The following is a 21,194-nucleotide window of genomic DNA, read 5'->3' as shown; positions in this document are numbered from 1 at the left end:
GACAGAGGCACATTCGAAATAGTTGTTCCTGCTTCGAGAACAATTGAACCATGATACTACACTTTTGCATTTTAAACTTTAATTCAAGCCATTATGAAAAAATAATTATATAAAATCAATAGTAGGTTCTCTACAGTGCAATATATTGTGGATCAAATCACTGCAGATAGGCATGCGAAGCTTTGATAGGTCCTCAACTAGAGCACGTAATCAATCGGATTTCGATGACAATAAAAGTATTGGAAATGTGAAATATTTGTTGATCATGATTCAATTCCGGATAACGTTGGGTCTCCCTACTAGTATATTTACAAATATGTGTGTGTGTGTGTCATGACTAATGTTTATAGTTTTTATTTTATATTTAAACAAATTGTCTACCTATTAAAATTCATATTTTTATCATTCTAAATTATTAATTATATGGACAAAATCCTAATTAGCCCTCTGTGAAAACAAGCACGTGGAGAGCAGCTTTTAAACTTATTTGGAAACATTTTCTTAAATGGTAGACTTACCTGCCAACCCACCTTTCAATTTTTTCTTCTGTCTTTGACAAATTTTAGCGCCTTCCTGTATGGAATCTGAAGAGCAGGCCGTCTCTCCATTTCGATATTTCTTTGCGTTCTGTGACTTGCGCTTTTGTTTCTTTGGTTCTCTTTCGTCCCGGGCCGTTCCGGCCGCTAACACTTTTATCTCTGGACGACACCCATCATCGTCCTCATACAGTGAGCTGCAGTCAGTGATATCGGAGTCGCTACTACTAGAGTATCCGACAAAACTTTTATCGTCACTGCTAATAAGACTGTTCAGGCGACATTCTAACATTTTGTACGTTTGCGACTGACTGCTATCGGGGTTGTCCCCATGTGTGCAATTTGAAACTTTTGACCCTACATTCTCTAAAGTTCGATCGAGATTCATAACCAAACCTCTGTGATGGTGCTGACCAAAACAAAGATCTGTTTGCGAGTTATACAATTCATGACTAGTTTTAGAATCAAACGTCCGTAGGTCGTGCTCATCGGAACACAGGTTAAACATCCCAGGACTCCGTTCTAAGACACATTTTTCGGGGACGTCAATCTCGTTTTCAGATTTTGAGAAACTGTCGACCCGTTTTAACCGTTGGGATGACGACGAAAGAGGAAGTGTGGCTATCTCGTAATCGTCTCTTAATTCTAGCTGATTCGTAGGCGCAATATCAACGTCTCCAGTCAATGGGGATTCAGATATGAATGACCCATGTTTTTTGCAAAGAAGAGGTGATGAAGTGACCGGCAAATTGCTCAAAATTGCTGAAGCATCGCTAATTCCAAGAGAATCGGAATCCAAAATGTTTTTTCTGGTGATATGATGTCGGCTGCTCTTTCTTTTGCTCCGGCTATTTGAAGGAGCCCCCTGGTTGGACATGTGAAATGAGTGACTCATACAGTTAGTAATGGGTGCTGCAAGCGTGCAGGAAGTGGACGAAGACAGTGCTTTACGGAGGGCTATTCCAGCATTTTTCCATCGTTCCATTGGTTCCCGTTCATCACACGGATATTCCGCAGCTTGAAGAAGATTTGTGCTGCTTGCAGTATTCACATCACGAGAGAATGGATGGTGAGCAGAAAAAAAACTGGCTGATGTTGTCAATGGAGAGCAGTTTGATTCAAAAGCTGTTCCTTCATTTGAGGTCTGCCCACTGGATTCACTACTCTGGTGGCTCGATTTTGATTTGGTCATCTGCATGTACGAGGAGAAAACCTTGGGTCTTGCCCCGCCAGTTGGGACTGAAGTATTCATTGTACCACCATGGAAGCGTTCTACTTCAACAGGGCTCGGCCTGTTGGATTCTTCGTCTGATAATTCTCCAGCTAATTGATGGTTGTCTTGCATCTCTGCACCTTGCTTTGTACAAAACAAGAAACCTGCCAATAATCAATAGAAAAAGGATATAAGTAAATAATATAGAAACACAGACAAAGATAATATATTTGAAGTAAATAATATAAAGACATATACAAGTTTGATACTATGGAGCCCCCCCCCCTGCAAAAAAAAAATAGAGGAAAAACTATAACAAAAGAAAAAATAAGTTGATCACTAAAACAAAAGTATAGGAAATAGATAGAAAGAAAATAAGAAAATTGATCACCAAGGAATACAAAGATTATCTGAAATAGGATTGTTAATCAAGGTATGGCAGTAACTCAGACAAAGGATTGGACATAAATCTCAATACATTTTAGAATTTTGCAACAGTTTATGACAATTAGGGACAGTTTACAGATAATCTTGAGTTTGTAACAATTGAGGACAGTCTTAATTTAGGGGCAATGGACGGCAGGTTGTGGCTTGAAGCAGATTGAGATGAACTGATATCGACATTAAAAAGGCTTCCACAAACAACTAAAAATGTGGACATTAGTGCTTTGCGGGTGGTTTCCTGCGATGGTGTCACATACATACCCAGATCTCAACGCATATCTACGGAATAGGCCAGCGGTTGTGTTTTCTGTATTGATTGATGATTGTTGTCGAGAGGAGGAGTATATGGTTGCACATAAGGATTATATATTTAGGCTAATCTATAATATAAATCTCACCTGTCTGTTTAAATGTATGTATGTATGTATGTTTGCCTAGAACTTTCGAGAGAAGCGATGGATTTTCACAAGATCTGTATCATTTTGAAGCTTGACCCTTTGTATGACAAATATCGAAAAATTGCCCAAAAACATTAGTTTCTTCACCCTCAACTGGGCACTTTTATACAAGGAGCGGTTGCTTTTTTTTCACCGATACTTTCGAAAGTCATTCCCTCTTTTCCATTGTCTAACCTTACTTTAAACCTTGCCACTTCCGGTTTGACAATAGACGCAATGGCAAAGACGTCACATTTTTTTTTTTTTTACGTTCACGGTACGGGTTCGAGCCTGTCTGCCTGCCTACTACCACTTTTTTTTTTATTTTTCTCAACACACACTTCCAAACACTCAGGCAACGCCAGGTACCTAGGCTAGTTTTTAAATAAAAAATAAATATTTAACTTTACATAACAATTAATATGGAATATTAAAAATCAACAACATTTCCCATCATCTCTCATCTCTGTCGTCTTTCAGGATGCCAGAGATGATGGCAACATTTAAACAATTTTAAAGTCTTACTCATTTAAAGTGGCCAATTTGGCATAATGATAAAGGTGTTTTCTAATGGTCAGGGAGTCCAGGGTTCAATCACAATAACAACTTGATGCCCTTTTCTTAAATACTAAAGGGTGGAACAATAAATGGCGCTCTAAAGAAAACAACACTACAGCTTTATTTTAAAACTTTAGAGAAATCAATTCAGTTAACTTGATTATGAGCTGACATCTACTCAATTCAGCCACCTTCAACCTCACTCACCACCTCGATATAGGTCCAGAACTGGGAGCATGCCTTTTCCACAAACGCTGGCGAGAGCTCAGCAAATACTTGGCGGATGGTGGCGATCAGGCTGGCTTTGGTGTTGTGGGAGATCATGTTGGTGATGTTCTCAATGTATAACCAAACAAAGTAGTCAAGTGGGTTCAGGTCGAGGAAGAAGGGGGTCAGTGAGAGAAGGGTACAAAGTCGTAGAACTCCTCCTGAAGCCACAGAAACATGTTTTAAACTTACATTCTCGTCAGTGTAAGAAGTGATAATTACTATTAGTTGAAAGATTCAAACACAGTTCCACAGTCATCCTTTACTTTATAGGCTGGCATTCAAACCTTCATGTGTGTGTGTGTGTGTGTGTGTGTGTGTGTGTGTGTGTGTGTGTGTGTGTGTGTAAGTGGTTAGGGTTATGGGTATCAACTGTGGCCCAATATGTCAGAGTTGAGTTTTACCAGTCACCCCACATCATTTTCACTAATATTCTTGGAAAAGTATGAATCCATATGTTCTCCCTTCCATCATGTTTCCATTTTGTTTTTATTCTTATTCACCCCAAACAAAGAACAGTGCCACTTTGACGTAAAGAACGACTATTTCAAACCTTGTCTACAGGGGTACTATGTAAGGAGTTCAGCATAAAGATGTTTGTTCACATTACACTTGAATTTCTGCACGTCAGTACAGTCAAGGAAGCAGGAGACTAGGAAAAAATTTCAAAGTTCATCAGTTTGACGAAGAAATTATTTAAAGTACAATGCTTTCTGACATCTTCGGATCTAAACAAAGAAGGGGTGGGGATTTGCTGCTTATTAAATTAGTTGGGGGTATTTACAGTAAGGGGGGCACAAGTGCTAAGAGTTCATCAGAGCATATTCGATTAAAATACTTGTAAAACAGGCACAGAGATGCAACACTGTGGCGATGAGACAGGGGTTCAAGTTTGGTTAATAGTGCAGGATCTATTAGCTTAAGAGACTTTTTTCTGACCCTGTCTGAGAGAGAGACTAGTGGTACTCTCAAGCCTTGGTTGTGTCACTAGTCTTGAATGAAAACTGAAATAACATTAGTCTTTGTCTACTCATACCAGTAGTTTCAGTTGATTCTGAACTTCTCTATATCACTGGATTTGAGCAATGCCAGTTAAGTAAAATGCAGTTGGAAATTATGCAACTTTTTCTTCACTATAAACTTCTTGTACAAGCACCTTTACAAAAGGGTATCCATTGTCTCTAAAAACAGGCGGCCTAATATACATAACATGTTGTTGTCAATATGTCGAACATAAATATGCACACAAAAAATGGAAAATCTCTTCACTGTTGCAGAGTGTGTCTCATATGACTATTCAGCGAACAAGCATGGCACCGCAGCATCCTCATCGGCACAATTTCTTCTTTTTAAATATACATAATATACATACATGATAGATGCCAACTCATTAAATAAGCATGACCATTGCTAGCAAGTTCAATCCACAAGGGATAATGAATTGGAAATCATGAGTTCAACATTTTAATAATTGATTAGTTGCTTTCTGGAACATTCTATGGACTCAAGATATCAGGCTGTCCAACAAGAAAATGGCTACTTTGTAGCATTTAATTTTGCAAATCTATGGCTGTTATAATTCTAAAGCAACAATTCCTGCTGTGTATTTTGCTATATTATTGGGTTATTAAGCATAAGTTTATTCTGGCTATGAATTCAATTAGTATTATAAAATTGTGGCTAGCAGGATTATGAATTTCAAAGGTCCAATTCAGAGTAAGATGCCTGGGATTAACAAAATTCATAAATATCAAACTCCGACAATTCATAAATATTCAAAGCTGATTTCTTATTTTAAAGTTTTCCAATATTCATACTTTCTGTTGGTGCTTTGCAATGATTATATAAATAAGGTAGAGACAATTGGAAATCTTGCAAGACTTGTCATTAGGACTCCAGGGAACACCTAGAGGTAGGTTTTATGGGGGCAAAAAAAGGGTCTGGAGATTTTGGGGTAAAAAGAGGAAATATTGCTGATTTCTGTAGATAAATGTGCTTGGAATTAATCTATTTTCCTTTCTCATATTACAATTGTGTTAATAGATATTGTTTATGGGATATTTAGTTGAAAAATTGAATTTTTTAGGGGGTGTTTTTGGGACAGTTTTGGGGTATATTGATAAGTCCTGAGTGACATCACGTTTGTCATCAACATCACAGTTGCCATCTAGTGGCATCGACAGATCATTCTCGGCATCCCTTTCTTGCTCAACCATGAGCTCCATCAACCATAATGGCTCCTCAGCCCACTCGCTCTCTATTTTTACACTCAAACAACATATTCTCTCGTTTCTTTGATCATAGTAAAAAACTTTTTCCTGACGCTCAATCCATCCATATTTTTACCAATGCTGAGAAAACTAGTTATGAAGAAATCTCTTTTCAAATGAACAGTGAAAGTGGTTTCCCTTGATTCTTTATTGAGCGCCCATTCTGCCGTGGTTGTCCCTTCTTTTTATGTTTTTCTATTTAGATTAGCAATGACATGGTTGAAATAGTAATGAGCTAGTTTGCCGATGCGGTTAACCAAAGCATTTCTGCTCAGGGTGAGTGCATGCAAAGGAGGAAAGAGGATTTATATATATTTTTTTTTTTTTAAAACATAATTTTAGCCAAAATGTCTATATATTAGCCAGTTTTTTTTTAGGTGCTAACTGCAAAAATTGCTATTTTTCCAAAATTCTTTTGGATTCATGTTTCTTATCCCAAACTGCATCCAAAATGAGACTGCACTCCTGGATTTAGAGATAAGCCCTCATACAGACTATCACTAGAACACCACAGGTTATTGTCAATAATCGCTGTAGATGGCCTATGTGAGAATTCCTAATGATAATAATGATTAGGTGTACTACAACTCATCAAAAGTTTGCATACATATATTTAGTTATTTACACTTTAATACAGATGGGAAAAGTTTGACACAGCAATTCCCCTCCCTAGCTATAAATATGTTCAATCGTATGCAATAAATCATTCACAAATGATGAACTGCTCTTCAACATTAAATATTCTTCCATTAAAAAATTTTTTTTATTTTTTTCCATTTTTTAGTAAACAATTTTAAACAACAGTTACCTAAAAATGCAGTTTTCAAGTTAAAAATGACAAACTGTAAGATACTCTGTCCATCAGTCAAAGATGTTTAGATATACCAAAAAAAAAAAAAAAAAAACAGGATTGAAGCAGCATTGGTGGTTTTTACCTTAGATAAAAAAAAAATGTCTGACTAGAGAACATTTGTATAGTGCATGTATCAGATCTGTTCTTCTGTAAGGATCTGCAAAACAGACTATGGATTCCAATTCTTTAGCCTAGGTGAAAGGAACTGACAGATCTATGATAGCAAGAATAACTTCATTAATGGAGGAGTGGGGGGTCATCAATGTAGAGGCCGTTATCCAAAGTAGATTAAATTAGTTCGGTCATATGCTAAGGATGTCGTTAAAAGATCCTAAGCAATTAGTTATAATGGAGATAGGTGGTCCACGAAAAATGGATAGACCTTGAAAACAGTTGGTAGCTGAAAACGAGACTATTGAAATTGATAAATCAAGAAACAAGGAGGAAACAACGAATGAAAAGGTTTAAACCTGTCAACGTTAAAAAGAACTTAAAAACAAGACAAGAAGATGCATTCAATGATTATATGCAATGAACTGAAGCGTGACAGATTAATGGACAAAACGTTTCAGACATGCATGAATGCATCTAAAAAAGAAAAGGACACAAGTTCTTTATTAACTTGCCTCTTGTTGAGGATAAAAATTCAGACCCAAGGTCAATCTTTTTGCAGCTCTACTAAAAGGGGCAACTGAAGACAAAATAGATACTACACTTTGATCATAAATTCAAAAGGCTAATAAAGATGCATCCAGTCAAAAAGTCGAATGGAACAACTGATTTTTATTTTTTTTTAATACTAGATCACCTATGCCTATGATTCGTTAGGTCAGTATTCTTTATAGGTAATATATTTACATAAACATTTTGGAATTTCCAAATATTTATGAAAATCTTGTAATCTTTTATACATTCAAACATGGCATCACAATGATGCCTATTTTTGGCCTATGAGTAAATTGCTAGCTCATTCGTTTTGTACATTTGTTTCTGTAATTGTTTTTTGTTTTGTTTTGTTTTTAAGTAATTCATTTATATATAATTTATTTAAACCTGTGAAATCTACTGGATTTTCTCGCTGTATATATTCTTCCCAACTCTCTCCCTTACTTTGAAGACAAAACAACAAACATTTATTTCCTCTCTCTCTCTTTTGCTCACTTTGTATTCTTCCCATTTCACCACCCTTATAATAAAAAATATATAAAAATGTGTAATCTTTTTTTAGCAATTGATTTTATAGTTTTTTATTGCATATCATTTCCTCTCTCTCTCATTTACTGCTTCAAAAACAAAACAAACATTTATTTCCTAGGGTCTGATTTCAGTTACAATTACCAAGTTTTTATACCGATTACCTACGCTACAGTTTTAACATAAATTTCATAACATAGGGAATTGAATTAGGTGGAGTATTTTATTTAAATTTCTTTTCCTGACTGATTCTCAAGATTGCACACACGTTAAGTTTTTTTTTGGGGGGGGGGGCATTTGTACATTAGGTCCAGCTCCACAATTTTCTTTAGAATGACTACGTTGAAAGGTTTTTGACTAAGTTGATTAAGAAAATCTCATTCAAATTTTGCAGAGACAAGTATAGAGATATAAAGACCTGTTTTATGCACTGTAATTCACTGGCTGCTATGTTTGTATATGTTATATAGTTATTATTATTAGTATTAGACGATACCACTTGTGCGCGTATGTTACGGGAGTTCTTATTAGTAAAGATATGAGTCTTAGTGAGAGTTCTTGTCTTATTACATATGATGTTGTATCTTAGAGAGAGAGATGTGTATGTAATGACATTTTATAACACAGACATATAATAACAATACAATTTACCTTTTTGTAGAAATCACAAATACAAAGATGAGCTTTATCACAAAACACATGATGAATTTATTTCTTTACGACCGGTCGTGATTTCCTCATTAAGAACTCAAAGTTTCACATTTTAGTTTCTGAAGTGACATCTCGCTTCAGACGTCTGTACAAAACAATTGTCCCTTTTTTTTTTTCAAAAACAAAATAAATGAACACACAAAAGCCGAAAAGTTCAACTATGAACAAAAAATGCATTTCCAAACAATTTACACGCTGTTTCAGAGAGTACATGCGACCTTTGAAAAATTCCTGTTTTGATTGACAGATTAAATTCAACAATTCGTCCAAACGATTTCATATTGACACAGATTTTCTAATGACACTTCTACAAATTTCAAAACAATAATGGGTCACACAATCTCTGCCTTTGCGTGTATGTGTGTGTGTGTGTGTGTGTTTTTTAACAGACCAATTCATTTATCAATGAATTACGCATGGTGACTTGTTTACTATTTTTTCCATTACTACGAATTTCTTTTTACGGCATATCGGCCTTTTCTTCTTTTTCTTTTTAATATTTCTTGTATCTTGTGTTCTCTGTGTGCGTGTGTTTTCAATTTTTTTTTTTTTTCGCATTTCTGTGATCGTGTAATTTTTTTCTTTTTCCGTGGTATTATTTATTTATTTTTTTAAATTATGTTGGACCCTTTTAAAACGTTGTGTTTCTTTTTTTTTTTTTCTTTTTTTTTTTCTCGTTGTATCGACCCCAGATTCGGTTTCTGCATCGCTGATGCAACTGGTTCACGAACACCAAATTGTGAGTTGTTATATAGTTATTATTATTAGTATTAGACGATACCACTTGTGCACGTATGTTACGGGAGTTCTTATTAGTAAAGATATGAGTCTTAGTGAGAGTTCTTGTCTTATTACATATGATGTTGTATCTTAGAGAGAGAGATGTGTATGTAATGACATTTTATAACACAGACATATAATAACAATACAATTTACCTTTTTGTAGAAATCACAAATACAAAGATGAGCTTTATCACAAAACACATGATGGATTTATTTCCTTACGACCTATCGTGATTTCCTCATTAAGAACTCAAAGTTTCATATTTTAGTTTCTGAAGTGACGTCTCGCTTCAGACGTCCGCCTGTCTCTGAGTTTTCTCACTGACTGTCTCCCCTGACTGTCTCTCCTGACTGTCTCTCCTGACTGTCTCTCCGACCAACTAACTCTCACTCCCTATATTGAAAAATCCATGCATCCCGGCCACGTGAGCAAAATTCACGTGTTTCAACATGCGCGACTTTGCACGTTTCCTACATTGATTTCCCAATAACCTATTTTTCTTGTGTTGTTTCCACAAAGGAATTCAACCTACATATCTAATTTATTTAACCCATATTTTATTATCCACATTCTTTTAACAATTAATTAGTTTATTTATTATTTATTTCATCCGAATTAACAATTTACTGGACATTCCATTTAAACCTATTGTTCTTTAAAATTTATGTCCAGGGTTCGATTTCTGCTTTCTCTTATTTTCATTTTAACTAATCTCTCTATTTTTATACTTACATGAACAGGGGACAGCCCTTATCATGTAACACACACAAGCAATAAACAAATCTACTTCTCTCCTACCGACACTGCCACTCTAACCTTTTTTTTTTTCAGCATTTATAGGTGGGTATGTTTATAATGATTATCATAGCTAAATTTGGAGGAATTATTTTTCCACAATCCGCCCCTCCCACCTAAATAAAAAGGGGGTTGTCTACTCCGAAAGCTGTTCTTTACGTGGGGATGTTGGGGTGTCTATTCTGAATGCCGTTCTTAAGATGGGGAGGTTGGTAATATCTATTCCGAAAGCCATTCTTAACATGGGGAGTTTGGGATGTCTATTCCAAACGCCGTTCTTAACATGACACACTCTAAGAAGTGAAGTCGTAATTGTTTTGTTTTACATGTTAAAAAAAGATGAAAAAAACTGGAATTTACTTTAGTACTATTGGTGGAAGAGTTGAAAAGGAGAGGAAGACTTGAACAACAAACGGAAACAGCTAGGACCGCTACAACTGATTTCGATCACTCTAAACAGTCCATATACACTGAGAATCTCTAACTTTTAAAAATTGATTTTACTTTCCATTATTTTTCTAATGAACCATTTCTCGTGCTTTTGTTAATTCATACTGATTTACACATTCCCTTAATTGATTTTTTTTAAATTTAAACAGTACCTGCATGTTATCGCCCCAAACCATCACTAATCACCAGTGAAAGCCAGATTATTTCATTTTAACCACGGCTGCCAGCATTCGTAATTGTTCAGGGATGGCAGTAGCCATCAATAACAACCATAGTTTACTTTTTTGCAAGGGGGGGGGGCTTCAACCGGGCAACGCCGATTATCAGGTCCTGCTAATCTTATAATAAAACAGATCTGACTCCCTCCCCCTTTCTTTTATTTCCATCATTCAATTCCTCTCATTACTTTTATTTACGTGATTTGTCCTTCCTCCAACCATCTAAACATTCATGTACAAACGAAAAGTATGCATAATAACAAGAAAAATACATCAAAGTTTTAATAGCTATATACATATAATAATAGTTATTGAGATGTAATAATTAATAGTTATTTGTGTGTAATAATTAATAGTTAATTAGATGTAATGAGAGTTATATACCTACAATGAATAGTTCTATGGGTGTAATAATAAAGTTATATGGATGTAATAATAGTTATATGGATATAATATTAATATAGATTAAAATATTAATAGTTGATGCTTATTTAGAATAACATAGTTAAAAAAAAAAATAAAATACAGAAAAATCTTTATGATGTATGTACTCATCACAGAACAAAGGTGTCATTCTAAAAATCACGTAAATTAATCAAGTAGTTTTTTTTTAAGAAAATCAAATTTGATGAAGTGAGGAGGTCAGGAGTTGTCATATGGTTTTAAATTTTGCCAAAATTCAAGGGTGAAAATTCAATTCGACTACAGAGATTTTGTTTGTACTCAAAATAATTTAAAACTTTAATCGCTAAAAAATGGTAAAATTTTATTTTCTGGATTAAAAAAAAAAACAAAAAAACTACTTGATGAGTTTATGTGATTTTTGGAATATGACATCTTCATTTTGTGACGAGTATTTACATCAAAGATTTTTCTGTATTTTTGATTTTGTAATCAAGTGCATTCTCTATCTCAACTATTAAAAAAAAGGAACTTGGTATGTGCGTGTGTGTTCTTTATGGACTTGAAAACGGTTGGGTCAATTTTTATGTAATTTCATACAAAGGTACTTTATGTCCCTGACAGTGCTCTCAGATAGGTTTTGTATCAAAATATCTTCATTAAGTATCGATAATCAAAATAATCTAATGAAAGAAGGAACAGGCGATTTTGACCAAAGTTAAAACCTAACACAGTCTAACATTACAAGTGCATTTGTGAAGTCTAATTACCACACAAGCAGAAGGCCCGACATATAAAATCAACAGTAGTTTCTTGGATATAACAGGGGTGCATTCGAAATGAAGGTTTCTGTTTAAAGCACAACTGCACCATGATACTTGACTTTTTTCATTTTAAACTTTAATTCAAACCATTATCACTGCATAAGCAGTAAGACCAAGCATATAAAATGAACAATAGGTTCTTTGATATGACGAGCGCATTCGAAATGAATGTTTCTGCTTAGAGCACAACTGAAGCATGATACTTGATTTTTTTCATTTTAAACTATAATGCAAGCTGTTATATATAAAATAATTTTATAAAATCAACAGTAGGTTCTCTACAGTGCAATGTAGACTACAATATATTGTGGACTAAGTCACTGTGAGGAGGCATGTGAAGGTTCCTCCCAGTGCACCAGAGTCTCCAACTAGAGCAGGCAATCAATTGATTTGATTGAAAAATGGGCGATTTCACTAATTTCGATAACCAAAAAAAAAAAATATGAGAGTGTGAAACATTTGTTGATCATCATTCAATCCCGGGTAATGCCGGGTCTCACCACTAGTAATAGCATGAAATAGTTATATAGATATAATATTAATATAGATATAAACAGTTATAAGCTTCAGCCTCTGCCCCATCAACGAAACGTTGCATCCCTCTGCCTGTTCTACAAGTATTTTAATGGTGAATGCTCTGATGAACTACAAGCACTTGTGCCCCCACGACGTGAACACCCTCGACAGACCCGACAAGCTGCAAAATCCCACCCCAACACTGTAGAGATCCCTAGATGTAAAAGATCTTTCTACTCCAGTAGTTTCCTGCCCAGAACCGCTAGACTTTGGAATTCTATTCCAGGTAACTGCTTCCCCAACTGTACTGACATGCTGAAGTTCAAGTGCCACGTGAACCAACATCTCGCTGCCCAAATCTCTGCATAGTACCCCAGTAGTTGTTTCCCCTGATAGTAGCCCCCTACACCTGAGTTGCAATGTGCCTTTTTTGGGGTGAAAATGTAATAATAATAAAAAAAAAAAAAAAAAAAAAAAAAAATTTATATATATATAAAGAAAACCTTAAATCAATTTCAATACTTTGTAGTACTATGTATCTCAAGCCAGAAATTCTATTTCATTCATGAAAGTGACAACATGAATAGATAGCATGTTTCCTAATTCTTTACAGAAACAAAAAGACAATTATTTTAAAATCAAGATTAATACGTTTTATTTTAATCAAGTAATTTTATGTTGAAAAAAAAAAGCCTATTTCTCCATACTTACTATTATTGTTTTAGATATAAAAACTTTGATGACAACAAAGAAATCTCTTTCTGAAAAACAAAAACAACTTCTAAATTCAGTCGCGTTCAGAACAATACGACAGCAGCAATAGCTTACAAGGTTGCGGTTAAAGCAGGTTAAAGTGGGACGGACGAACATCGCCAGTAATAGCGATGCGATGTCCGCATCCAGAACCTGATAATCAATACACAGGCTACACCGGTGAATGTGGCTGGTCAAAGTAGAGAAGCTCAAGACCAGACGATCGAAATGGTCAGCAAACGAAGAATAACAATAGATATGGTTTGTTGGTTGCATGCTGTGGAAAGGGTGAGTGGGGGTGGGGGTGAAATTGATGTTCCTCATAGCGTCATAGTGCAAACACAGCAATAATCACTATGACAAATCGACTCATTACTTATGCAGCTCTAAAAAAAGAGTTATGCAACACTAGCTGACTTATGCAGCATAGCATCCCCAAGACGTCTAATAAGTTGTATAAACAGTGTTAGACTAGTGGGATCTGTGTTTTGGTATTGCCTGGGAAAAAATGACAAAAACCAAGAATCACAACCCTTGCCCCACCCCATCACTCTCCATCCAGGATGAAAGAACCAGAAAGACATTTTTCACCCAAAATGCTAATTTTTATCTACGATTCATATTTGGATTTTTCGGATGACTGTTCTCATCTTGAATGTTAATTTCACAACGTTTCGGTCGATGTAATCTCCAAACTTCTTCAGGTGTATCTTGTTGAGATTAGGAACCTGCACGGAATTTCAAACAGAATCCTTTATTAAATTTATAGGGATAGCATGCTCTGGTTTCGTCAGCCATGACAGAGTAGAAGTCCTAAGTAATTTGCAATTGTATTTTGAGCGTTGCCCATAAATAAAAAAAATTTTAAAAAAGTATTTATTAAATATAGGGAGTGGAGATACTTGCTGATTTGTTTGCTTGGCTGTGATGTGCGCACGTGTGTGTGCGTTTTAGATTTACAATTTAACAAAAGAACAGAATGGCCGATTTGTTTACGAATGAACCAAAATGCATTATGGTGGAATCTAATTTTGCAATGAAATTAATATAGCAGAGAAGGTCACTTATTGACATGTTTGCTTGGCCGTTTACTGTGTTTGTGTGTGTGTGTGTGCGAGTGTTTGGGGAAAGAGCAGGGGTTAGCATATAGGATTGAATTATAACGCACACAAATAAATTGATCGGAAAGGATTAGAAAGATTGGTTATAGCCAGCTAGCATCTGCCCTAATTTTCTGTGTGGCGCTACTGGAACCAGTGACGAAGCAAAACAGTACCTCCGCTTTTTTGTTATTCAGTATTTGGATTTTGAAGTGATTTATTAAAATAAAATATGAAAAAGGACATTATTGAAGGGTATACAAAAAAAAAATATATACAGATGAAAATTACTTTTTATTAGCACTAATTGCATTATTAAATGTGCAAATAAAGACTAAGTTTGTTATTTTTATTGTATACTTTCCAATGATGTCCTTTCTTCATATTCCATTTCAATAAATCACTTCCAAATACAAATACTGAATAAAAAAAAAAGCAAAGGTATTCTTTTGCCTTGTCACCAGTTCCAGTAGCGGCACGCAGAAAACGCTCTAGAACATGCAGGAGGGAAGAACGGATGTACACAAATCCAAGACAATGTCTGAATCCTGAAAAAATGACATCCAGACCATAGTTGAATGGAGACATAAATGGATGGTGACATTTAATGCGAGTAAGACTAAGCTGCTCTCCTTTAACAATTACAAGAAGCCTCTCCAACCAATGGTAACCATGACAAATTACACCTTACCTTAGAATTCTTCCTTCAAACTCATCGGCTTAAACACTCACAGGAAATATGAACTGGAATAAATACATTGAAGACATTGCAAAGGCTGCTGCAAGGAAGGTGGGCTCCCTCTATGATGCTAGAAAACTGCTCACAACTGAGAGTATCCTGTACCTCTATAAGCCCATCATTCACCCATGTATGGTATATTGTTGCCACATCTGGGATGGTATATCTACGACTAGTCTCTCCCTCTTGAATAGGGTTCAAAAAAGGGTCTCCAATCTAATAGGTCCCACTTTGTCAACTAGGCTCCAACCCCTTTTCCATCGCTGCAATGTTGTATCCCTGTGCCTGTTTTGCAAATATTTTAATAGAATGTGCTCTGATGAACTCATTGCACTTGCGCCACTTCGATGTACATATCTCCGACAAATCCGCTTAGCAACAAAATTGCACCCCTTCACTGTTGAGGTCCCTAAATGTCAGAAAGTTTTCTTCTCAAATAGTTTCTTCCCTAGAACAGCTAAACTTTGGAATTCTCTTCCTGTTGCCTGTTTCCCAAACTGTACTGATATTCAAAAATTCAAATGTGACATAAACCAACATCTTAATCTTTCTTAGGTATGGTCCCAATTAGTAGCCAAATGGCAATATGCCTCGTTTGAGGTAAAGGTGAAAAAAAAAAAAAAAAAAATAGGGACGATGTTAGTTGACTATAACCAAAAGATCATTTTCCACTAAAATGCTAACAATATATCCATGATCCAAAAAAATAATATGCATAAACATGTGGGTTATAACAAAAAATGAAATCAATCAATGAATTAGAAAACAATAAGAATGAAAAGTGAATTAATGAAATGTCTTTGAAAAACAATATGCAGATTAGTCCTTAGTATACCAATCAATTTTAGGAGGATAGAAAGTTGACCATGGGTTTATTTGCAGCCGCTTTGTAACTCTCACTTCCCTTATTATGTTCTTTAGTTCTTACATTCCATGAGTGATGTTTATGACAAAGGGGGAAGAATTTCTGCTTTCTGGGTTGGAATCTAACACTTACCATAAATTTGTTGTTTTTTTTTTACCCTTGAAGTAATATTTGTTACTACTTTTTTTTAGTTTTCTTACAACAAGTGGCTTCATGCCGTGTCCAAAGAAATTTCCATAAAAGAAAATATATGCATATGATTAGTATATTAGAAATGTATTGCTCTATTTTGAATTTGAAATTGGCACTTGAATCTCGCTGTCAATGCAACAAATTGTCCAACTTTATAAATGGAGATACTAGCTGGAAGAACTGGATTGACTGAGATTGAATGAGGAACTCTATGTTCTTTTACACCTAGCATCTCTTCCATCTGTTGCCATTTTCGTTGTGCCATCTGTTAGGAAACAGTCATGAACTCATTTGTACATGTCTTTAGCCAACCCTCCAAATAGAAAAGAAATTACCTTCCTTCACTGCTAAAGACAGTTCAAGGCCAGGACCGGTTGGTCTTGTTGGTCACCTCTACACACACTATAACCCAGAACAAGACCACCATCCTCACGGCTAAGGGGTCGCCAAAAGAAAGACATTATGCAATGCAATTTCTCAATGAAGCCCGGATGGCTATGACATGGTCATTTTCAAGTCCAAGGTCAACACATTTTTGAAGAGCCATCCTCTAAAATAAATTATCAAATTTCTATCACGGTACCCATTAACCCTTATCCTTGAGTGGCCGCTGGGCCTTAATGTGTGATGACTATATTAAGTAAAAAAGCCTGGAAACCAGCATTTTTCTCCAGCAGATGTGCTGTAACCAGAATTCTATTGTTTTGACATTAACATCTCACAGCCATGCAAGAGTACAGGCCGGACATATGTTGTGCGAGATCTCGCTTGCATATGATGGAGTCTCTACGTTTTAAACAATTATTTGAACACAAGTTATTGCGCATACTTAAATAGGGGTATTCATCCCTTTCTTAATTTTCATTTTACTTTTTAAAAAATCTTTTTCACTTCAAACAAAGTATAATGCCAGTTGAATGTAAGCGGCTACGATGTGAGATCATGTCTAACAGGGGATTGTAGGGAGTTGAGTAACGAGATGTCTGTTCAAAATATATTTGAACTTCTGCAGGTTAATACAGTCATGGAAGCAGGAAACAGGGAGGGAATTCCAAAGTCTAACAGTCTGAGAGAAGAAACTATTAGAGTGGTAGGCTTTCCGGCATCTACAGGGTGGTCAAAAAGTCAGGTAACATGTTAAAGGTAGAAAAAAACAATATGATCCATTATAATCTCTATTCGTTTAATATTATTTGTTTAAATATTTGAGTGTAATATATAAACTACCCCTCCTGATTTCTGGCTTTGGGGCTATGTAAAGGATAGCGTTTATGGCAAGAAGCCTGATACAATAGCGTCTTTAAAGTTATTTATTGAAGAGGAGATTGCGCGCGGATATCAGCTGACATGATTACACGTGTTACACAATCAGTGGTTAATCGCTTCCAGCGATTGATAGAGAGAAATGGACGACAATTAACAAAATAAACATATTTCATGTTTGTTTCATTTTATATTTCAATGTATGGTACTTAAATATACGTGTATTGCTAATATCGTTTTTCTTTAAAATGTTACCTGACTTTTTGACCACCTTGTAGGTACCTCAAGGGATGAGATTTTGTTGCTTATCGGGTTAGTCAGGAGTTAGGGTTAGTTGAGGTGGCATAAATGCTATGACAAGTGCTTTATTAAACTGACAATGAAGTTAATAAATCCAAGTGGATTTGAATTCTCCTTAAACGACTCCATTAGACCACTTCATGCTGCCCCTTCACTCTTGTTAAATATATAAACTAACAAATACATGTGATAGCAATATTTTTTTCTTCCGTTTTGCAGGAGGTAATTATTGACCTGATAAGATAATGTTACTTTTTTGTGTGCGTTGTTTTTTGTTTTCATAAACTTTGACTTTAAGAAATTATTTAGATCAGATGGAATGTAATACACGGACTAACACAGATTTAACCTTTAGGATGCAGTTTTATTCTTTAGTTGCAAAGAAGTGAACAAATTGAAACATAACCTCCTGAACGAAATAGATTTTTCAACACAATCAAGGTTATATATTTAAAAAAAAAAAAAAAAAAAAAAAGATATCCTCAAAATAAAATGCGTGAATTCAATGTGCGTGAAAATGCTATTGCAAACTTAAGCATAACAAATTTTATGTGCTGATGTCCTTTACACGGATAGATTGAATATTCGATACATGAACAAGGAGAATAGAAAGTGGACGTTGGGTTTATTTTCAGCAACCCTATAACCCTCACTTCCCTTATTTTGTCCTTTAGTTTATTTAATCTGTGCATTTAGACACTACACACAGCCTAATCAACATTTGTTTTGATGGGGTGTTAAATGCAAGGGAGATAACTACATTAGACTAAGTGAAAGAGCATATATGTTGCAATTACAAACGAAGGAAAGAAATAAATAAAAATCCCGGTCCGCATTTTTTTCCTTTTTAACAAAAGTTATTACACGTTTCTCTCCCGTCTCGAAATCACTTAAAAAAATCTCTTGCTGCCACATGTCTATCTAGCCTTTCTCGCTTTTCTCCTTCCTCCAACTGCATGCTGGCCACAGTTGGCCCATTCTTTACACGCCCATTTTCTTCGACACGCACTTCCTTCTCTGGAGCATGTGGTGTCCTTTTTCTCTTTTTCTTGTCATGCCAACTCACACACACTTCCTAATTTGCATGTACGTGTTTTTTGGCTACTGCTGCCAATCTCTTCGCAAGCCGGCCATCCTTCATTGCTGCTGCTATTTTCTCACATGTTCATATGCACTGAAGATACAATTTGAGATACTGAAAACGTATCTATATATAAACACGAGAGCGTATGTGTTATTTATCTTGTGTATCATGCTTATATTCAAGTGACTATCGCTTGATTGTTATGGACTTCATTTCTTGTAATAAATAATTTTACCAAGAATTCTTCATAAGTTTTGGTTTCAGTTATAGCTGAAGAAACTCAAGTTTATATATATATATATATATATATATATATATATATATATATATATATATATATATATGAGAAGGTATATATACATACAAACTTGATTCCAGTAAAGCAACTGGCCCTAACGATATTCCAATTATAGTACCCAAAAACTTCAACCAGAACTAGCACCCATACTTACAAAACTGTTTAAACGTTGTCTTAAAGAAGAATTGCTACGCATCACCCTGGAAAATCTCATCAGTATGCCCTATATTTAAGAATTCAGGTGATTGTTCATCCCCCTCTCAGTACAGGCCAATAAGTCTCCTGTGGGTCATGAGTAAGTTGTTTGAATCTGTGTTAAATAAAGAAGTAATCAACCATCTCAACAAAAATAACCTTCTTAGTGACACACAATATGGTTTCCGTTCTGCTAGATCTACAGCAGATGTGCTTACAGTTATATCTCATAGGATTAGCGAATCTCTCGACAGAGGCAACCTTTCTAGGGCAATTGCTCTTGACATATCAAAGGCCTTTGATAGGGTATGGCATAAAGGTTTACTTCACAAGATCTCCAGCTATGGTATTGCTGGAAATGTCTTCTCAATTATTAAATCATTTCTCTCTGATAGGTTCATAAGAATAGTAGTTGATAAGCAAAAATCAGAAGCTCACAGTATAAATGCTGAAGTCCCTCAGGGGTCAATCCTGGGCCCAACTCTTTTCCTGATCTACATTAATGATTTTCCAAATCACATCCTTACATCATTCGTAGACATTTTTGCTGACGACACTACCATCTATGGTACCACATCTAAGACAGTAAACGACCAAGTTCTCTCCTATTCTCTCTCCTCTGATCTTGATCACGTTGTACAATGGGGAAAGGAGTGGCTGGTTACTTTTAATGCATCTAAAACCAAGCTTCTATCTTTACATCATCAACGTTCTGATCCCCATCTGGCATCAATTAAAATGAATGGCTCTTGTCTTGGGGAGGCCTCAAGTTTTGACAGGCTTCTGGGCTTGACCTTTACTCCTGATCTTAAATGGAATATGTACATTAAATCTGTTGCCAAGGCCGCTGGGAAAATGGTCAGATCCTTCTATCGATCCAGTAGATATCTCACTGCTGATGCAATTCTCTATCTATATAAGAGCCAGATATGTCCAAGGATGGAGTACTGTTGCCACATATGGGCAGGAGCTGCTAGAAAAGACTTGTCCTGCCTTGATAGGGTTCAAAATAGACTTCGTGGCCTGGTGGGAGATGTCCTTTTCTCTTCGCTGCAACCTCTGTCTCACAGAAGAGATGTTGCGAGTTTGTCTCTGCTTTATCGTTATTTTCATGGAAAGTGTTCAACTGAGCTTCAATCTATGGTTCCCCCCTCGCCAAACTTTCACAAGAAACACTAGACTAGCTGAAAACATTATCAATAATTTTCCCCACTGTACCTAAACCTAAATATAGATTCCATGATCAAAGCTTCTTTCTTAGAACTGCACGCCTGTGGAATTGTCTTCCGTTTTCCTGCTTTCCAGCTGTCTATAATATGGTTGTCTTCAAGTCCAACGTGAACAAGCTTCTGATGAGCCGTTCAACTTAAGTTAACAAATTTACCGAAATTCCATTACTATTGATTACTATATTGTCCTTTTCACTACTCTACACTCTTTAACCCTTACCCTTGAGTGGCCTATCGGCCTTGATAAGTGGTGACGTCTATGTAAAAAAAAAAAAAAAATATATATATATTTTTTAAGTTTTGGTTTCGGTTATAGCTGATGTACCCAAGTCATATAGATATATTTTTTATTTTTGAAATCGCAACTTTATAATATCTAAAAATTAATAGAACATTAACTCTATAATAATATATACGAAATCTGCAAGAATTAAAATATCATATTAAAGCATACTTTATGACCGGGCTACGCCGAGTGTCCCTGCTCACCTTAGATAAATACTTTTGCAGTTTTAACAAAACAGCTACAATATCAGAGTGTCTCCATTTACACTGAACATCTACAGAATGCCAACATTGATATATTATTACAAATGAATGAGTCCCCGGTGGAATTTTCACAGATCCTGCTAGTGTGACTAATTTTGATAGAAACAAATAAGGTGATCCTGCATATTTACCAACCCAAGTAACTTCCGGTTTTG

The 21,194-nt window shown here is 35.5% G+C and overlaps 1 protein-coding gene across 3 annotated transcripts in view; it reads right to left on the bottom strand.

Annotated features, from left to right (window-relative positions):
• The window catches only part of LOC145245814 (uncharacterized), a 135,382-nt gene that overhangs the window by 48,225 nt on the left and 65,963 nt on the right, over nt 1–21,194 (bottom strand). For 2 of the 3 annotated variants that reach the window (XM_080107464.1, XM_080107465.1), the window contains exon 3: nt 519–1,913. In XM_080107464.1, coding sequence (XP_079963590.1) covers nt 519–1,913 — 1,395 coding nt within the window. The remainder of the gene's footprint in view (nt 1–518; nt 1,914–21,194) is intronic. The other variant, XM_080107466.1, reaches the window with a different exon arrangement.

This window comes from Euprymna scolopes, chromosome 23 (assembly GCF_053919585.1).
Source record: "Euprymna scolopes isolate OS-2025 chromosome 23, ASM5391958v1, whole genome shotgun sequence".
NCBI lineage: Eukaryota > Metazoa > Mollusca > Cephalopoda > Sepiida > Sepiolidae > Euprymna > Euprymna scolopes.
Note: the sequence above shows the minus strand (reverse complement) of the source record. Positions and strands in the feature narration are given on the sequence as shown.